The following is an 18,987-nucleotide window of genomic DNA, read 5'->3' as shown; positions in this document are numbered from 1 at the left end:
TGGCACCAGCCATAAAGTGCAACCACTCCAGAATACAGCAAGAGTACTGTATAGATAGACAGATGACTCTAGAAAAAAAGAACTGAGAGATCACCTAAGTAGTTAATTATGTGGAGAGGAGATTCACAGTGAACCATTAAATGAGGCAATTATTAACTCTGGGGCAAACACATTTGCTCAAGAACAGTAATGTAATTATACTGTGACTCAATTTTAAATAATAATAATAAGAAAGAATACTCTGAAAAGAGAGGATGTTTCTTTTAAATAGCAGAATTCCTTATTAGCAGACAGAAGTTTCCAGAAACATGCCTACACTACAAAGGCAAAGGACTTCTGTAACATTATGAAGTAAATCAGAACTCAAAAACTTGCTGCCTGATTACAAATGGTTGGAAAACTCATCTAAAGCACAGCAACCAGACATTTCTTTAAAGAGCAGAACTTTGCAGTACTATAGGTAAAGAACTACAGATTATATATTCTAACGTCTAAGTCTCCGATTCAAGAATCAAGATGATTTAAAACACCAAAACTAAGTTCATTTTCGGGAGACAAGCAACTTAACAGCATTTATCACATTAATTTCTTTAAATAAATATTTCAGAATTAACATCCAATACCTGAGTCCAGCTTAAGGAGAATTATACTAGTGACTCTCCAAGGGTGGAGGGCCACACAGAGAATCAGCTCAGTCACACCTAGTACCACTGCCCTCCAAGTACAACCATCAGGTGCATGGAGGTGGAGTGTGGAACTGAGGGAAAGATTAAATACCTCTGAACTTTAAGAATGCAAGTTTTGAAAGATTATCTCACACAGCAGCATTATTCACTGGAGTCAAAAGTCAGAAACACTGTAATGCCCATCAATGGATAACAAAATGTCATATACACATACAATATAATTCACCCTTAAGAAGGAAATTCTGACACACACCAGAACACAGATGGAGAGCATGAGGATACGTTGAGTGAAACAAGCCAGTCACAAAACAACAAGTATTGTATAATGCCACTTACATGAGGTACCTAGAGCGATCAAATTCACAGAGACATAAAGTGGAATGGTGGTTACCAGGGGCCAGAAGAAAGAGGAATGGGGAGTTAGTGTTTAATGGATACAGAGTTTCAGTTTGAGGAAATAAAAGAGTTCTGGAGATGAATGGTAGCAATGGATACACGACAACATGAATGTATTCAATGCCACTAAGCTGTACACTAAGAAATGGTTAAGATGGTAAATTTTATGTTATGCATATTTTGCTACAGTAAGAAAAAAAAGTTCGCAGCAGTAAATCGAAACCAGCCCAAAATAAGTAATTACCCCACAGAATTTGACACATTTGGCCTTTTTAAATTTGGGGTACTAATTTGTACCTATAAATATTTCTACCATAAAATTACTGCCATTACGTGAAAGGGCTCCACCACAGAAATGTAGAGATTCCAAATGACTATGATTACATTAAAAATTTCAGAGATGGAAAAAAAGTTTTAAGCTCAAGTATACTCATGGTTTTCATACTCAGGAACTGACCAGAGATGTCCTGGGACTATTTTGAGGAATGAAGGTAGACAAGACCACAGAGCTCTCTCCCACCTCCACAAACAGCCTGTCAGTCTCATGCACAAGATTTTATTTTAGGAAAGGAGCACAACACTGGCTTGATTCATATTCATTCCTGTTCATATTCATTTTCTCTCCCCCACCCACTGCCATTCACCACACAAAATAATGAAAGTCACTATCCTAATTCAATGCCTGAACTAAAATCGGAGTTAAGTGACACACTGAAGGTCACAGAGACCATGATGACGCTGGGATAGAAACCAGGACTCCAGTAGTAACAAAACAGTTAATCCAAGATAATAAGTTTAAAAGATAAAGCTTCCACAATTTAACCAGCAATAAGTGCCTACGTAATTTATAATTACTGTTCTGAGTTTTAAGATGATGCTCTACTGAGTAGACTCATCATGGAATTAAGAATACTAGTGATTGGGGCTTCCCTGGTGGCGCAGTGGTTGAGAGTCCGCCTGCCGATGCAGGGGACACAGGTTTGTGCCCCGGTCCGGGAAGATCCCACATGCCGCAGAGCGGCTGGGCCCGTGAACCATGGCCGCTGAGCCTGCGTATCCGGAGCCTGTGCTCCGCAATGGGAGAGGCCACAACAGTGAGAGGCCCGCATAATGCAAAAAAAAAAAAAAAAAAAAAGAATACTAGCGATTGGGCTTGCCTGGCGGCGCACTGGTTAAGAATCTGCCTAGCAATGCAGGGGACACGGGTTCGAGCCCTGGTCCGGGAAGATCCCACATGATGCAGAGCAACTAAGCCCACGCACCACCACTACTGAGCCTGTGCTCTAGAGCCCAAGAGCCACAACTACTGAGCCTGCGCTCTAGAGCTCGCGAGCCAGAACTACTGAGCCCACGTGCCACAAGTACTGAAGCCCGCGCACCTAGAGCCCGTGCTCTGCAACAAGAGAAGCCACCGCAATGAGAAGCCCACACACCGCAAGGAAGAGTAGCACCCCACTCGCCGCAACTAGAGAAAGCCCACGTGCAGCAACAAAGACCCAATGCAGCCAAAAATAAATAAATTAAAAAAAAAAAAGAATACTAGTGATTAACTGGGGACTTCAAAACTTCTTTTAAAACTACCTCCTAGATGTTCTATGGCACAACTGAGCCTTTTTCTGTTCAAATATAATAAAGAAAAATGAGATCCTCTTGGTCTCAACAAAACAGAGCCCCTTAAATTTACAACATATGGTTCCCAAATGTTTAGCTTAAGCCCCCAAATGTATCTTTACTCATCATTATTTATTTCCAATGTTAGCTTTTAAGCTGGTGGTTCTTCTTGTACAATCCTGATACGTTGTGAAGATAAAAGGGCTGTTCTTTCAGAATAACAATCGTATTTGGCGCATTCTAAATGATTCAGCACACTGAGAGCACTCGCACATCACTCAGCATGATGAAAGCACAGAACACAGCAGTGGACTATCTACTTCTGTTCATGTCAGATTTTATATACAGAACATGATTTTAGCACAAGCCTGCCACATTTATAAGAATACCCTTGGGGTATCAAAAAGACATATAGTGCCTAGTATAATCCAATCCTGATGGAAATGTCAAAAGTAGCCAAACATTTTTTTCCTTTCGTCTTTCCTTGCACTCTTTAGTTTTACAGCTTAATCTTTCATTTAAAGAGCCAAATGGCAAAATGCTAACATCTCTTACATCTAGGTAGCAGATACAAGAGTCTCTAACACTCACTTTTTCGTGTGTTGGAAATACTTATAATTTTAACCAATGATAATTAAAAACCAATTAAAAACCAGGTTGTCTCCTCACTCTCTAAGGACCCACATGAAAAGAATGATTTTTTTAAAGGAAATAAACAATAAAGAAACAGAGATTTAGACAAATTTCTGAACACCTGAAAGCAGACAAAAATATCTAGACAAAGCAAAACTAATAAATTCCAAGGGAAGGGACTCTACAGTAGTTTCAAAAACTTGTCAGCCAAGTGCAGTGTAAAACCTTGTTTAGCTCCTGCTTCAAACTTGAAAAAAAAAAAGTGATGACGTAATCTATAATACTTATTTGATGATATTAAAGAATCATTCATCCTACTAGATATAATGATAATATTATGATTGTGTTTTAAAAAAGGAGTCCTTGTCTTTTAGAAACACATCCTGAAATATTTATAGATGGAATAATATGTCTGAGGTCTGGTTAAAACTAAGGAGGGTTGGGCTTCCCTGGCGGCGCAGTGGTTGAGAGTCCGCCTGCCGACGCAGGGGACGCAGGTTCGTGCCCCGGTCCGGGAAGATCCCACATGCCACGGAGCGGCTGGGCCCGTGAGCCATGGTCACTGAGCCTGCGCATCCGGAATCTGTGCTCCGCAATGGGAGAGGCCACAACAGTGAGAGGTCCGCGTACCACAAAAAAACAAACAAACAAAAAAAACAACTAAGGAGGGTAGAGGAATAGACAAAAATAATATTGGCCATATTAACTGTTGAAGCTGCTAAAGCTGACTGATAAATAATAGAGATTCAGCCACCACTCTCCAGTTTTGGATATATTTGCAACTTTCCATAATAAGGGGTTAAAAAAAATAGCAATAGAGAAAACTAGCACCCATAACACATGGTGGGAGGGGAGCATGCCGCCGAGACGAGAGATAGGTAATGGTCCCAACAGAACCTTAGAGAGGATTCATAGCTGGAAAGTACAAAAGCCTGGAAATGGAAGAGCGATTAAAATTCTTTCCAGAAGAAAGGTTTACTCAGCTCCTCCTTTCCTTTCCACCTGCCCCAAAATGAAAAGAGAGAATGTCTCTAAAGAATACAAACATGCTATCTGGAAAAAACAATGCCTACTAGGGCAAATATTGGCCTACTCATTATGGCATCTAGAGTATTCCTGGCCTAACAGCCAGCACTCAAACCATTCAGAGAAAAGTCAAGTCAAGCCCACCAGTTGGCTGCCTCTAACCAGAGCTTCCAATAAGTCTTCTAATTTCCTCATCCTCAACTATCAATGGACAACCAAGAACTACTAAACATGTGGAAAAAAGCTGACACAAAGGAGAAAGACAAAGACAAAAGAAAAAGTGACCCTTGAGGAAATAGATGACCTAAAGTATAGAAAAGAATTTTTAAATTCCAGACTTTACATCCACAAATTAAGAGTAGGATACTAAGAAAAAGCCAGAATCAACTCTTAGAAATAAAAAATCAATTCCCAAAACAGAATATTCTATAGAAGGGTCAGGAAATAAAGGAAATCTCCTAGAATATAAAGCAAGAAAACAAAGAGATAGAAAATATAAAAGTCAAAGACTGAGAGAATTCAGAGATACAAAAACCAAATAACACACATTTCCGGAAGAGAGAACAGGAAAAACATGAAGGACTCTATCAAAAGAAAAGCAGCAGAAACTCTCAGAAAAAGATTTGTGACTCTTCAAACTAAAACAATTCATCCAGTACACAGAAAGATGATCCAAACCTAAGCATATTCTCATATAATTATAGAACACCAAGAATAAAGGCAAAATGCTAAAAGTGAGAGAGAAATAGGTAATCTATAACTAACATCTCCACTACAGTGAAACAGATCTACACATGGTCCCCAAATTTAGCGTGCGCTGACACTCACCAGAATGCCATTCTCCCCTCTCTCCACCTAACCAACCTCCTCTAGGGGGCTTTCAAAATCCAGTTCAAACCTTGTTCCTTTGTGAAACTTTTCACCAAGTTGTTTATCTGAAGTGCTCTTACCCCTCCTGCACCATTCATTTGACTTTTGATCTGTATTACCTTATGCCTTACTTCTTGAATTTCTGTCTTCTTGAAAGTTTATTTAAACTGCTATTTCTCAGAAAATAAGGACACTGTCTTAATCTTTTTTTTTTTAATCGTCCACAGAATCCTGCACCCAGTAGACATCAAATGTCAGATGGATCTGAAACTAGTCCCTGGGACATAACTTCATTAGTTACTTATATTTCATCTTATCTTTTCCTAAACTCATTTAAAAAGTTTTATATTTATATCTATAACTAAAGTTCAAGAAGAACTGAATGCAAGGAAATTTTAAAAGAAGGAAACACATATAAATGGCATAGAGGTATCTTTTTCAAAGCCTCCACCTACTGCAAGTTATATCTTCTAATTGCAAACTTATCCTAAGCAGGGATCAACAGTGGTTTTTAGTGCCTGATAGTATTCAATACACAGGAAGAATACAGAGGATCCCTGTGGAAGGCAGTGGGAAGGTAGAGAAGATATGCTGCCCAAAGCAGGGAAACAACTGTCTCTGATGAGTATCAATACTAGTAGTTGCCTGTTCCTGATCCAGATAACAGACGAGTGCAATAATAAAACTCAAAGGCAGGGTCTAAAACTTTTACATACTAGAATCAAATTCCAAAGATTCTATCACAAAGATGCCTATTACTGTGTCCTCTCAAATTTTTAACACCTTCTGGGAAGAGATAAATAAGAAACCTAGCTGGTTACAGGATTATTATGAAGTAGTTTAAAAAAAGAAAGAAAGAAAAACCAAAAAAAGCCTGATAGACTCAAATTTTGGAAGAAAGCTTTTTCTTCACCACCCTGTTTACTGTTTAAAAAAAAAAGATTCTGTCCATGAATTCCCCTAGACATGAAGAAAGTCTAATGGGGAGAGAGTACAAATATGTAAATGTTTTTCTAGTTCTAAATGCAAATCAGGTTGTCTTTCTCTTTGTCCAAGGGGGCTTTTAAAAAAAGAAAGAAAGAAAGATTTGTTAAGTTTGGCGATTACTACATATCCTTCTTTTTTAGACTTCAAATTTGTGGTTCAGCTGGCAACCAAGGCAACAGAAATGGAGTATGTTCAAGAATTAGTTTTGTACTAGCTTTCACTAGAAATTCTAGGAAATGAGGAAGGAGGTTCTTTTAAGGTTCTTTTAAGTTCTTTTGTACTAGCTTTCACTAGAAATTCTAGGAAATGAGGAAGGAGGTTCTTTTAACAGTGTTTCCTTGCTGCTGGAGCTCTGACTAATTAAGCAGTACTAAGAGTTTCCTTCCTCAATATGATTCAGAGAAGGTAACAAGGTTGAGCTCTGACAAGAAGTCTCATTGTGGACAGCAGTCTAATAAAGCTGACAGACACCACTCCCAGGCAAATAAACTGCCACTCAGTTTTCATTGAAAATCTCTTTCATTCCCCTTTAGGTGATAGGTGTAAGCATAAGAGCGTACAGACACACGTATCTGCTGCTTCCTTCTAGACACTGATGTTTTAAAAATAAAATATTTTCAACATTCCTACTGCAAGACAGTCTACCTTCTACCAATGTGTTACTGTTTGCAAATACAATGTATACTAAATGTCAAACAGCAATAAATGTGCCTCTTTGGGAAGAATAAATGTATCTGTAGTCTAATAAAGTTTGAATACAGATTGTTGAGGAATTATTATAAAACTATAAAATAATGGATTCTGACAGCTTTTTAAACCATACCTTCCACCACTTGGCTTTATAGTTCTCAATATTAGAACTAGGTGAAAATTATTTTTCTGGACATTAGCAGAAATGTAAATCCACTGGCTTTGACCCTTCATGTTCTTGCCAGGTTTGAGAAGAAGAAAACATTATTATTTAATACTTCACTTCACTTTGATTCAAAGGCTTCTGTAAAATATTATTATGGCGAGATTGTTTTAAATTAACTAATATATTTCTAATACTCTTCAGTAAAATGCTACAATATCATTTCTATTTTTTAATTTAAAAATATTAAGGGAGTCAATTTTTAAAAAATCACTGACACATACATATTCTTTCAATCTACTATGACATGGAAATCTTATAGACACTCAGTATATTAAGAATGGAAATCTATTTTGTCAACTAGTAAGTGGGGATGATTTGTGCAGACCTACAGGAGAGAGTTAAGTTTTCTTAAATACTACTTACAACTTAACTGGAAATTCAGAAGAAGAGGTAAAAATAATATTCTCAGAGTTCAATAAGAGAGAAACTAAAACTATATAAACGTAACTGGATCTTCAGCTCTTCCTTTCCCTTCAAGTCAACTTTAAAAAGGAAAATTGTGTTTGCCTACTTCAGACTACAGAATCAACAGCTTTCTATTTGAGTTCAAACAGTAATATTTCAAATGGCCCAGAGGATAACAGAAATACCAACCCCTCGACTTGAAAAAATTCATAAAACACAATAACTTTAAAACCCTTGCTTGAGTTGAGCCTTTTATTTGATTACCAGGAATACTCACATGTGTGGGTTTTGAACTCCTGCAGGATTGGGATTCAGAGTAAACCTTGCTGTAGATTTGAAAGGTGGATTTGCAAAATTCAACTTCAGTGCTTTGCGTTTACCTAAGAAATAACAAATAAAAAGTAAAAGTTTCAAGTACTATAAAACAGGTAGGATTCTGAGGGCAAAAGAAATTCACTCCAAAAGGCAGAAAATTTTGCTTTAACATATAATTAATATTTTGAAAGGTGGCAAAGAATTGCTCAGAATTAAGAAAAAGTAAATAAAAATGATCTAAAGTTGTTACTAACCACAAATCACTCATTATCTCCAAAACAACAGAAAACAATGCTCAGTGCTTCCAGTTTATATCGTTCAGAGATGCTAAGGCTTTTGTAAGCAAAAACACCACAATAAAAATCATTCCCCTCAGCAGATATATTGAAAAATACTAAAATATTAGCATCTTTCCAGTGTTACATTTTACTTCCTTAGTTTAATAAAAATCATTTTCCCTCGAATGTAATATAAACAACTGAGTGAAGAATATGAAGTATTCTGCAATCATAATGGCCTAAAAGCATTATGGTCCAGTCAACTTCAAGTTAATAACACAGGTATACCAAATAATCATTTTTGGGGAGGCAATTTCTTTGGTACGGGAAGGGAGAAAGTATCAATACCTTATATTATACCAAAAAAAAAAGTCCTCTACAGAAAAGCCAGAAAATTCAGAAAAGATAAAGAAACAAAAATGTATAAAATATTATATATACACCTATAAATATATAGGGTTTTAAAAACTTGTATATACACTTAAAAGTCCAGTTACCCCAAAATAATCATTATCTAATGCACACTATTTTCTATACATAGAGACATTATCTTTTCCTCTACAATTAAAATTGGACCACAATACTGTTTTGTAATATGCTCTAGTCACTGACCACATTTTTTTCTATGTCAATAAATCTTACAAAATCATTAATGCAGGGGCCTACTATATGGAAATTTTGTAACAGAGTTGGGTTTTCCCACATTTTTAGTACACCTTGGTTTCATGTACATATTAAGGATACTTTTCCTAGCACTCACTCTTCGTACTTCATTATACATATATCAATCAATACCTATTCCAACATCATCTCTGCCATCCAAGCACCTTCCCACCTCAGTGGATTCAGAAAATGGATTAGAGGGCTCAACCTGTTCAGCCCGGTGCTTTCACGAGACGTGAAGGCTGAGCGTGCCATGCTAGTCAGACAGGACTGCAGGACAAGAGCTGGATCAGCTCTCAGGGATGGGCCTTTCTACAGGATAACGGCAGTTCCTAAGAAGCTCACTGTCAGACATAACTATAGTACAACATGAATTTTCCTCATAAGTTGCCCTTTTGGGTTCCAAATTTTTTTTAATAATTTTTATTTGACTGCAAGTAGAGAAAGGACATTCAAACTATACATGCAAAAGGTACTCCACAAAAAATGGGAGATTTGACTGTATTAAAAAAGCAAACTCTGTATTTACCAAAAAACCTTTAAAAAATTAAACAAAAACTTGGGAAAATCCTTGTAATACAAAATCAGAAATTCTAAGTATATAAAAACATCACACAAATGAAGAAAAAAATAGAAAAATTGGCAAGGGTATGAAAAATTAAGCAAAATTGAGAAAAAATTATGAAAGGTACTCGTAACACCAGAAACTGTTAAAATTTTGGTTCATGTGAAATTGGGAAAGTTTAGAGGTTTTATTTTGTACACATACATTTATTTTTTTTTTAAATGATAACATGGTGATCAGAGTGACCAGGTAAAAGAATCACTAGCAAAATACACTGCTGGTAGAAAAGTAACCTCTGGTGAGAGGTTCAGCAATATACAAGAAGCTTCAAATGAATATGTCCTTTCACTTCTTGGAAATCTGCCTTTAAGAAATACTTAAAGGCAGAGGACTATTCGCAGGCCCTGCTAGATTCTGAAATTGCTTGGGACTGCTTGCTCACTCCTCTGAACCTTCAGTTTTCTCCCTTTTTGAATGGGAATCTCCATCACTGTTACCCAATGCCTGACCCACCACTGTATTTTGGAAGCAGATAACTCATCTTCTAGTTACTAGGTTCATAGATGGAGAAGAATTTTGTGTCACAGTGGATCATACTCAAGAGTCTCACCCCATACCTGATTTAGATGCTTTTGATGATGAGATTTAGGACTGGTGAACTGATGATGTCTAGATGAGGTCTGGATTTGAGCTGACGATGTAATGAGTTAAGACTTCTGGGGATGATGGAGGAGAGTGAATGTACTTTGCATGTGGGGCAGATGTGACTACATGGGGGCCAGAAGGCAGACTGTAGTGGACTGAAAAGGTGGCCTCCAAAGTACCAGAAGCTATGAATGTTACTTTATACAGCAAAGTGTCTGGAGATACAATTGAGTGAAGGACCTTTGCAATCATAAATCTGAATGAGCTCAATGCTTATGAACACCACTTGCCACGTGTGTGTGTGTCTGAAACTACCTGGTACATCACCCATGTTCTCTATATGATGAAAAGTGATAGAAGACTAAGATCAAATACTAAGGATAATAACAGAATATAGAATCACTGTGAAAACTATCCGAAGAAAAACACCAAAACTGGCCCTCTCTTCAAAAGCCCAATTTGACAGGACAGTAGCTAACCTTCCCAGGCAAATAAGGTATGTTACTACAGTTAAAACGTACTCAAACTGTTCTTTTGAAAATAAATATTTCTACCTAATACACACACACACAGAGATTCCTTTTCACACTGCATTCACATTTAAACAAAAATAAATTGAGGTCTTTAAATGACATTTACTGCATAAATGAACAAGCACACAAGTAACAGAATGTGACATCTAACTAATCTAACCTACATAAATTAGATTTAAACACACTCTATACTTCAGAAACATCTGCAGCTATCTTGAAAACAGTCCAAGTATGTATTCTGATCTCTCACCAACAAAATATGACAAAGAATTCTATAAAAGTTCAAAGCCTCTGTAAGCGGCGATGACTCAGAGCCTGAGGTCGAGTTACACGGCCTGTTCTCAGCAGCGCACCCCAACTGCCCAAATGATGATCAGTTTAAGAGGAACTCATGAGTGGTCAGCCTAGAGGAGGAGAAGGAACGCTCCAGAAAGTCCATCAAAGGTGAGATTCTGGGAAAGGCAGAAAGAGGCAGCTTTTACAATACCTTAAAGGCTATTTCTGAATCTCTGTAGGCATGAGCCTTTTTGTTTGTTTAAGCATCTCTTCCTCTCCCATTCACTTTCTCTAAGTAAGAACCTCTATTAGGTCTGGTCTTTCTCATCTTTACTTCTCTTTCTCAAGAGGCCCAAAAAACTAAACCCTAAAGGCAACCTGTCACCCTGTATTCAGATATTTTTAATAACAAAACTACAAACAAATAGGATATTAGATCAATGTGGATTTTTTTCAAAAGCCTGCAACAACTTTCACAGGGAGAAAAGGGTACAAGGAAATAAGTGGTACTATAAATGGCCAGTGGAGATTTTTCTAAGCTAATAGGGATTAAAATATTTGTACAAGTAATTTAAAGTAATTATCAAGAAAGACTATAAATTTGTGATTATAATTACCCCTTCGGTAAGACTGTCACCAAATAATCAATTCCTAACCAGTCAACAGAGATAAACAGATCCTCCCCTTTAACTACAGTAGGATAGAAACAAAATATGTCAAATATCTTAAATTATTCATATGGAAGAAGTTTCCCATCCAGAAGACTGTCTTTGTATACTTAAAATCCAAGTGCCTGATATAGAAAATACTTTCAAATGTTCATTGATCTGGGAATAAATTTGACATGGACAGACCCAGACAACTAAAGTGTGGGTTAAATTAGCTAGAATAAGTTTCTGTTGTTTGCACCCAAGAACACTGACTGATAAGGAAAACAGTATTTGTCCTCATCCCACCACATTTCCAAAGCGCTGCTGTATCCTTTAGGGCAATGCTGCCTAACTTTTTTCATGCCATAGCTTACACAGAAAATGAGGACATTTGTTCAACACAGCAAGAAAATCAAAATCATAGCTGGCCCGATAGCTGGCCGAGGTGTTTCAGCAGCCTCAGGCCCCACTCAGCCACTCCGAGGACTGAAGGGCCAGTCTTTCTGCATCACCCTTGAAATTCTGGTTTCAGAGCTCCGCCTTAACGGAACACCAGTAATACTTACACAGACTTTTCCATATCATGCATATGCAATTTCTTCCTCACAGTTCTCATGAGAGGAACGTTCCTAAGCATGGGATCTTCAAGAATATTCAGAACTATGATTCTGAAGAAGGATTTGTCCAAGTATATCCATACTCACTACAGCCTAGGAATATCTTTTGCTCTAATTCTGACCACAGAACAACTCAGACTCACAGAATACTGAAGCCGAAAGTAAGACACCTTTCAGCTTTCAGATCACTGTGGGTTATGCGGTAGATTGTTACAAAAATAGCCACCAATGGGGCTTCCCTGGTGGCGCAGTGGTTGAGAGTCCGCCTGCCGATGCAGGGGACATGGGTTCGTGCCCCGGTCCGGAAGATCCCACATGCCGCAGAGCGGCTGGGCCCATGAGCCATGGCCGCTGAGCCTGCGCATCTGGAGCCTGTGCTCCGCAACGGGAGAGGCCGCGACAGTGAGAGGTCCGCGTACCGCAAAAAAAAAAAAAAGCCACCAATGAATCACAGCTCCCTGTGTCCACGTTTCTTTGCAATGTGACTTTGCTGCTCTTCCCATCAACAGGTGGCATCCATTTCCCTCCCTCTTGAATCTGGGCAGGCCTTGGGACTTGCTTTGACCAGAATAATAGAGCAGAAGGGATGCTATATGATGTCCAAAGCTAAGCCTTATGAGCCCCTGCAGTTTGCACTCTCACCCTCTTGGAAAGCTACTGAGTCGAAATGGAAAGCAGTTCAGTCAGGCTTCCTTGATGATGAAAGAGCACATGGAGAGGCCCAGAAGTCCCAGCCACCCCAGCTGAGCTGAGACCGCCCCAACAGACCGAATAGCTGAATGCAGACATGTGAGTAACAAACAGAATCATGAAAAATTAAACAGCTGCTCTTTTAAGCCACTACTCACAAGCTGAAGGAGCTGGGGAGAAACAATGAAAAAGTGATCAGAATCAGTCCCTCTGAAGGAACTCCTATCACCACCACAGGGGACTCCCCAGACCCAAGCACAGGAGAAAGTGGGAACTTGAACTACAATGGACAAATCACTCATATGATACCAAGTATTCCAAGCATCCCACCAGGGGTGGGGGAAAAAGAATTGCCTTAAATTCTCCTTTCTCCCTTGGCTCTAACTCCGAGTACCTAATTTTCAAAACAGAAAGAGTATCCAGAATAATTTTTTAAATTATCTGTAATCACCGGAAAAGAGGAAGCCAATTCCAACTATGCAACCTCAAACAATTTCAGAAATGAGGAAATAAAGTGGTAGACAAGAACTTACTTTCATTCCCTTTTCTGCCTGAATTACTACCGTGACAAGTGCCCTAACTTATTTCATAAGCTCGAGAGAATAAGAGAGGAAGGATGTTGACTTGCAGTTAGAAGAAATGGGCAACTCTGTACATTTTAGACTTGCAATCTCAGGCCTTCCAAGTAGTAAATGAGCTACTACCAGCTAATATTATATTACTCCTCCTCTGCCAGCCTTTGGTACATCAGGGTGAGCAATTTCCAAAAATTCACAAAATCTCACTTAGAACACTGAACTCTCATCAGTAAAATAGAACACTGTCATTCATCCATGCAGCTAAGCATTTTGGAAACTGGACAGTGCTGAGTTTGTTTAAGAAACCAACAGCCCCTTTAGCACATTTTGACACTTTTGTGTGTAAGACAGATTTGGGGGAAGTCCAGTGTAATAAGTTACATAGCCATAGGTGCAGAAATATCACACTTATACACAAGGTGGTTTGCCAGGCAGTGGGGACAAAAGGATAGACAAGGTAGTGACATAATTACAAAGACTATTTTCTTTGGCATCCTGCCAAAATTAAAAAGGACCATGGTGGGAGGAAGTTAAAGGGTAGGAATGGGGGGGGAAAAGTACTTTTGCTAGATGCTAAATGACCACCAATGAAATACTGATAAAGATAAAAAGAGGGATATTTCTGTGGTCTAGTAATTCACACATCTGTAAAACCAAGATAAAAACCACCCCTTACTTGGCGGAACTACTGTGGGAAGGACTAATATGAGCCAGATGTCTATTACCAGCAAACAAATATAATTCCTCAGACTAAACTAGCCAATTCCTGATTAGTCCAAACTCTTCAAAAACACCCAGGGAGCAATCTAATTCAGGAAGACCCTCCTGGGATTACCAAGACAGCACAGATGTCAAGGCTTTACTGAGATAAACAGGGCTTGAGATGCCTGTCCACACAGTCACGCAGACAGAATCAAACATTCTGTTGAGCAGGATCTTGGCTTTGGATCGCCATGGTCCCAAGCTCTCCTGTGAGGTCCCCAGGTTCACCGAGGGGCAAAAAGGAAATCCTTCTGTCTGAACTACAAAGCCCCAGCTGAAATGATTACCTTCTGAAATGACAAGCTGGGAGAGAATATAAGGGCCTTACTGATCAATATGACAGCAAATATCCCAATTAGAAAATACACAAAGAGCATGAACAGGTAATTAACAAAAGAAGCAATACGAACAGAACAGAAATAAACCATTAACATGAAAAAATTATCAAATTCTTCTAGCTCTCCAAAAAATTAAAATTCATTTTTTGCCTTTAATCCCACACATAAATAAAGAGTCCTAATATCAATGTTAACAAAGGGTATGAGAAGCAGCAGTCCCTTCAGAACTTGTCAGAGCTGTACTTTTACACCTATCTGTGGTTAGGTCATGCCCACCTTGCCCACTACACCCTAAGTTTCAGGGGTGCAGAAACCATTTCTCATGTGCCTCAATGTCTAGAATTACACCAGACACATCAATCCTTAACAGTTCTTCAGTAAACAAAAGGACACAGACAAATGAATGAACAAAGCACTGCTGTGAGATAAACTGGTTCACTTTCTCCATAAAAAGGGCCATACCTAGCAAACATCTCAAAATGTCCTTACAGCCAACCCATTCCTAAGTATTTATCCTTTAGGAAGTTAAAGGCAATGCAAAGAAAGTTATTCAAAGCAGAGACATCTGTGTTAGATTAGTTACAAAAATTATGGCATACCCATAATTGGAATACTACACTGCTACCAAGAAAACACACCATAAAGACTATTGACATCAGAATTAACTTTAACAGTGAGAGTTCTTTTTTAATCAGGCAATAAATAATGTGTCTGATAAACTGTCATTTTAGTAAAGCACATGTGCATATGATAATCTATAATACATTCTCATTGTAATCTCATGTAATCTATAATACATTCTGAAATGACAATTTCATTCTCATGAAACTCATCAGCTCCCCAAAGTGTTAAGTTACTGTCTCACCACACGCCCAAAGCAAGATGTTAGGATTTCTGGAAAACCATCCACATAAGGAGTCTTCCTTGTCGATAGCCCTCTTTCTAGTGGGACAAGGCACATAATATGCAAACTTAGGAAAACCGTGTCAAGAAAAGTCGCGGAGCTTGTTCCAGTTTTCATCCATACCTCGAGCCCATGCTGCGGCTCTGTGGAGGCAGAGGCACAGGCCACACGCGATGTTCTCACGGTGGCTTGCTTCAGCTCTAGTGAGAAGCCAGAGTGCCCACTGCGCTTATATCACGTACACTCTTCCTGCTCAGCAAACCCGCAGCATCCTGCCATCATCATTTTAACTCCCCACCACCCAGAAATGAAATAAGCTTGTTAGCCATAGTTTCTAATAATACCATCAGTATTTTTTCAATCAGTGCTTCAAACCTTTTTTATATGTACCACGGTGTTAAGAAAAGCACAGGTGCACAACACAATGAAGGAGAAACAAGGCTGTTCTTGGCTAAGCACCACTGACCTAGAGCTCTAGCGAGTGGCTCCAGGCCACGGGGCAAGGAGATGAATATTTCAGCCAACAGCAGTGCCCAAGTTGGGGAGCTACTAAAACAACCAGATCTGACTTCTTCTTAAAGAGTTTACTTAAACTAATACTATTAACCACACAACAAAGCCAGATTTTTGTCAAATGTTAATTTCTTCCCTTATCTAATTTCTTTCCTCATCTGCCCAAAATACCAATAAGGATTCCCACACAGTCATAAATAATTAACTCTTCTAGGCTAAATCCTGTAAGTTAGCAAGTAGATTAGGATACAGAAAGCTGTATTTTTTACAGACAATTTAGCATCATACTAGAGGTACCACTTTAGTCCTAGCAGACAGGACATCTTGATCCTTTTCACAACAGAAAATCAACCATCCACTGGCCAAAGTGATAGTGGGTACCCACTCTTCTTTCTGGGTAACTACAGATTAGTCTGTCTAGAAAGCTTACTGATTCAAAGCTATGTGTCTATTATATGCAGGTAGTTTTGCTACAGACATTGTCTGTGATATAATAAAAAATATATTTGGTATTTGTTGGAGGTTCCTGGCACAGAGCTCCTACAACCCTTGGAATTTCCTAAGTGATGAGCATCTTTTATTATGCATAACAAGCCTCTTTCCACTATATCAGAGTTTTTGCTTATTAGGTGGAGGTGGGGAGAACCTCCAAAACTTCAGGATGGGAGGGCTGGTCTCCAGAAAAAACAGTCAAGTGATCAGAGGGTTATAACTTCCAGCCCCACCCACTAACCTCCATGTAAGGCAGAGGGTCTGGAGATCGAGTTCAATCCCCAAAGGCCAACGATTTAATCAATCATACCTATGTAATGAAAGTTTCATAAAAACTCCTAAAGATGAGCTAGGGGAGCTTCCTGGTTGGTAAACACATCAAAGTGCTAGAAGGATGACAAGCCCAGAGAAGGTGTGGAAGCTCTGCACCTCCTCTCTCTCCACACCTTGCCCTATGCATCTCTTCTATTGGGCTGTTCCTGAGTTACATGTTTCTAATAAATTGGTAAACATAAGTAAAGTGTTTTCCTGAGTTCTGTGAGCTATTCCAGCAAATAAGTGCACCTGGGGGCGGTGGGTAAGGGAGCCCTGTAACCTGCAGTCCGCCGAGCAGAAGCGTGAGTAGCCTCGGCACCCCATTTGCAGCTGGATCTGAAGTCAGGGCAGCTTTATGGGGCTGAGTCCTTTAACTTGTGAGATCTGATGCTAACTCCAGGTAGACAGTGTCAGAATTGAATTGAATTGCTGGGCACCCAATTGACACTGGAAAATTGCTTGCGGTCAGAAAACACCTCAGAGTGGCAAAATGTGAAACACTGAGAAGTGAGGACTATTAAGATTTCCTAAAGGCAAAAGAAGTCAGTTTCAAGAAATAAATCTTTCCTTATTTCCATTAATACCTGTACTTGATTTTTTATGCCATCCAAACCTATAAGCAAGCCTGCAGCTTGCACTACCGAAAGCAGAAGGGAAGCTTTATTTCAAAGATGACTTCCCCAATTCTAAAACACCATGAGTAGTTCAGCAATAATTTAATAACTGCAGAAGAGGGGCAGAAAGCCCCACACTATACAATTTTCAACTAGTCACCAAGAGCGTACCACATTTGTTATATAACAACCCCTTGCTTCTTCGGCAACACAGTCAACATGTGAACATAAGCATTCTCATATTCATCTGGATGACTTTTGACCACTGGAAATTAGATTTAGCACTCTGGTGACTTTCCATAAGAAGAGCACCTGCGTGTCACAGGAACTCAAATATTCCTTGAATAAATGAATAATCCAAGCCCAAGTTTTGATTTAACACCTTTAGGACAAACAGTTTCACTCAGACATCTTGACTGGGGGTTTTATCCATACTTCGCAATAGATCTAATTAGTTGCTTCTTTTGTTCTCATTAATCGAAAGATGCGTAACTAGAAGTTAAATAGGTTCTCTGAAAAAGTTAGCCAGCAAGCTTTAACGAGAGAGATGCTCCTGACTATAGAACTTCATGACACACGGATTAGTCGGCCATCCTCTGGCTTTAAAACAAGATAGCTGGCATTTTTAACTGCCTCACGTTGCATGGCTTGCGATCATCTTTTATACACTCAGCCAATGTTTTCCATTTCAGTGCTGTATTATCCTATACATCTTTTTAAAGAAATTTTAAGTAATAATTCACAATCCAAATTTAAATTCAAACCAACTGTGTTACTACCAAAGCAAATAACAGAGGTGGAAAACGAATCAGCATCTTCCATACAAAGCTAATATTGTATATGTATAAGCAATAGCTACAGCACTATTATACTCCTCTCACCAACATCCAAATAGCTTCTTTGTACCCCACAGAATAATCCTTCCCGATTTAAAAAAAAACATTAAGGGCTTCCCTGGTGGCACAGTGGTTGAGAGTCCGCCTGCCGATGCAGGGGACACGGGTTCGTGCCCCGGTCCCGGAAGATCCCACATGCCGCGGAGCGGCTGGGCCCGTGAGCCATGGCCGCTGAGCCTGCGCGTCCGGAGCCTGTGCTCCGCAACGGGAGAGGCCACAACAGTGAGAGGCCCGCGTACCGCAAAAAAAAAAACAAAAAAAACCCCAAAAAAAACCATTAAGATGTGACTAACACTTTCACTTCTCAGTGGACACAATTAAGTACTATTTGTTGCCCATAAATGTATTCTATAAATTAAGGTTTTTAAAAGGTTAGAATAAGATTAATAAAGAGAGTTAAACGGCACTCAAAGAGGATATACTGCACCCTATCTACTTTCTAAATATACAGTACATGAGAGTATCCTGACTGAAATGTCTCTGATTTGTTATTTACAAATTGTGCAAGGTCAAATCAGTGTTAGAACATCACCACGTGGAGACTTTAATAGTGTAGTTACAAGACGGGTGACTGAACAGGGATAGTGAAATGGGAGAGTTGCTTAAGAAAGCTGGAATCTGGTTTGGGACTTTTAAAGATCTCTTGATCTCTGGTGAAGTCGAAGAACCAGTGGGTATGTGAGACCAGTTCTGCCAAATTAAGATCAGTCCCAAACCAGATTCCAGCTTTGCTCATTAATTTATATTCAGTGATTAGAATGCTCAGGTCCTTCAAGCATTATCTTGCCAGTACTTGGGAACCAGAGATAGTCA

The 18,987-nt window shown here is 39.0% G+C and overlaps 1 protein-coding gene across 4 annotated transcripts in view; it reads right to left on the bottom strand.

Annotated features, from left to right (window-relative positions):
* MAP2K4 (mitogen-activated protein kinase kinase 4) overlaps nucleotides 1-18,987 on the bottom strand; it is a gene marked incomplete at its 5' end in the record, with an annotated part of 103,832 nt that overhangs the window by 66,186 nt on the left and 18,659 nt on the right. For 3 of the 4 annotated variants that reach the window (XM_082860202.1, XM_082860199.1, XM_082860200.1), the window contains one exon: nucleotides 7,808-7,910. In XM_082860202.1, coding sequence (XP_082716328.1) covers nucleotides 7,808-7,910 — 103 coding nt within the window. Of the gene's footprint in view, nucleotides 1-7,807; nucleotides 9,549-18,987 lie in introns of those variants that run through there. The other variant, XM_082860201.1, reaches the window with a different exon arrangement.

This window comes from Leucopleurus acutus (assembly GCF_964270905.1).
Source record: "Leucopleurus acutus genome assembly, chromosome: 19".
NCBI lineage: Eukaryota > Metazoa > Chordata > Mammalia > Artiodactyla > Delphinidae > Leucopleurus > Leucopleurus acutus.
Note: the sequence above shows the minus strand (reverse complement) of the source record. Positions and strands in the feature narration are given on the sequence as shown.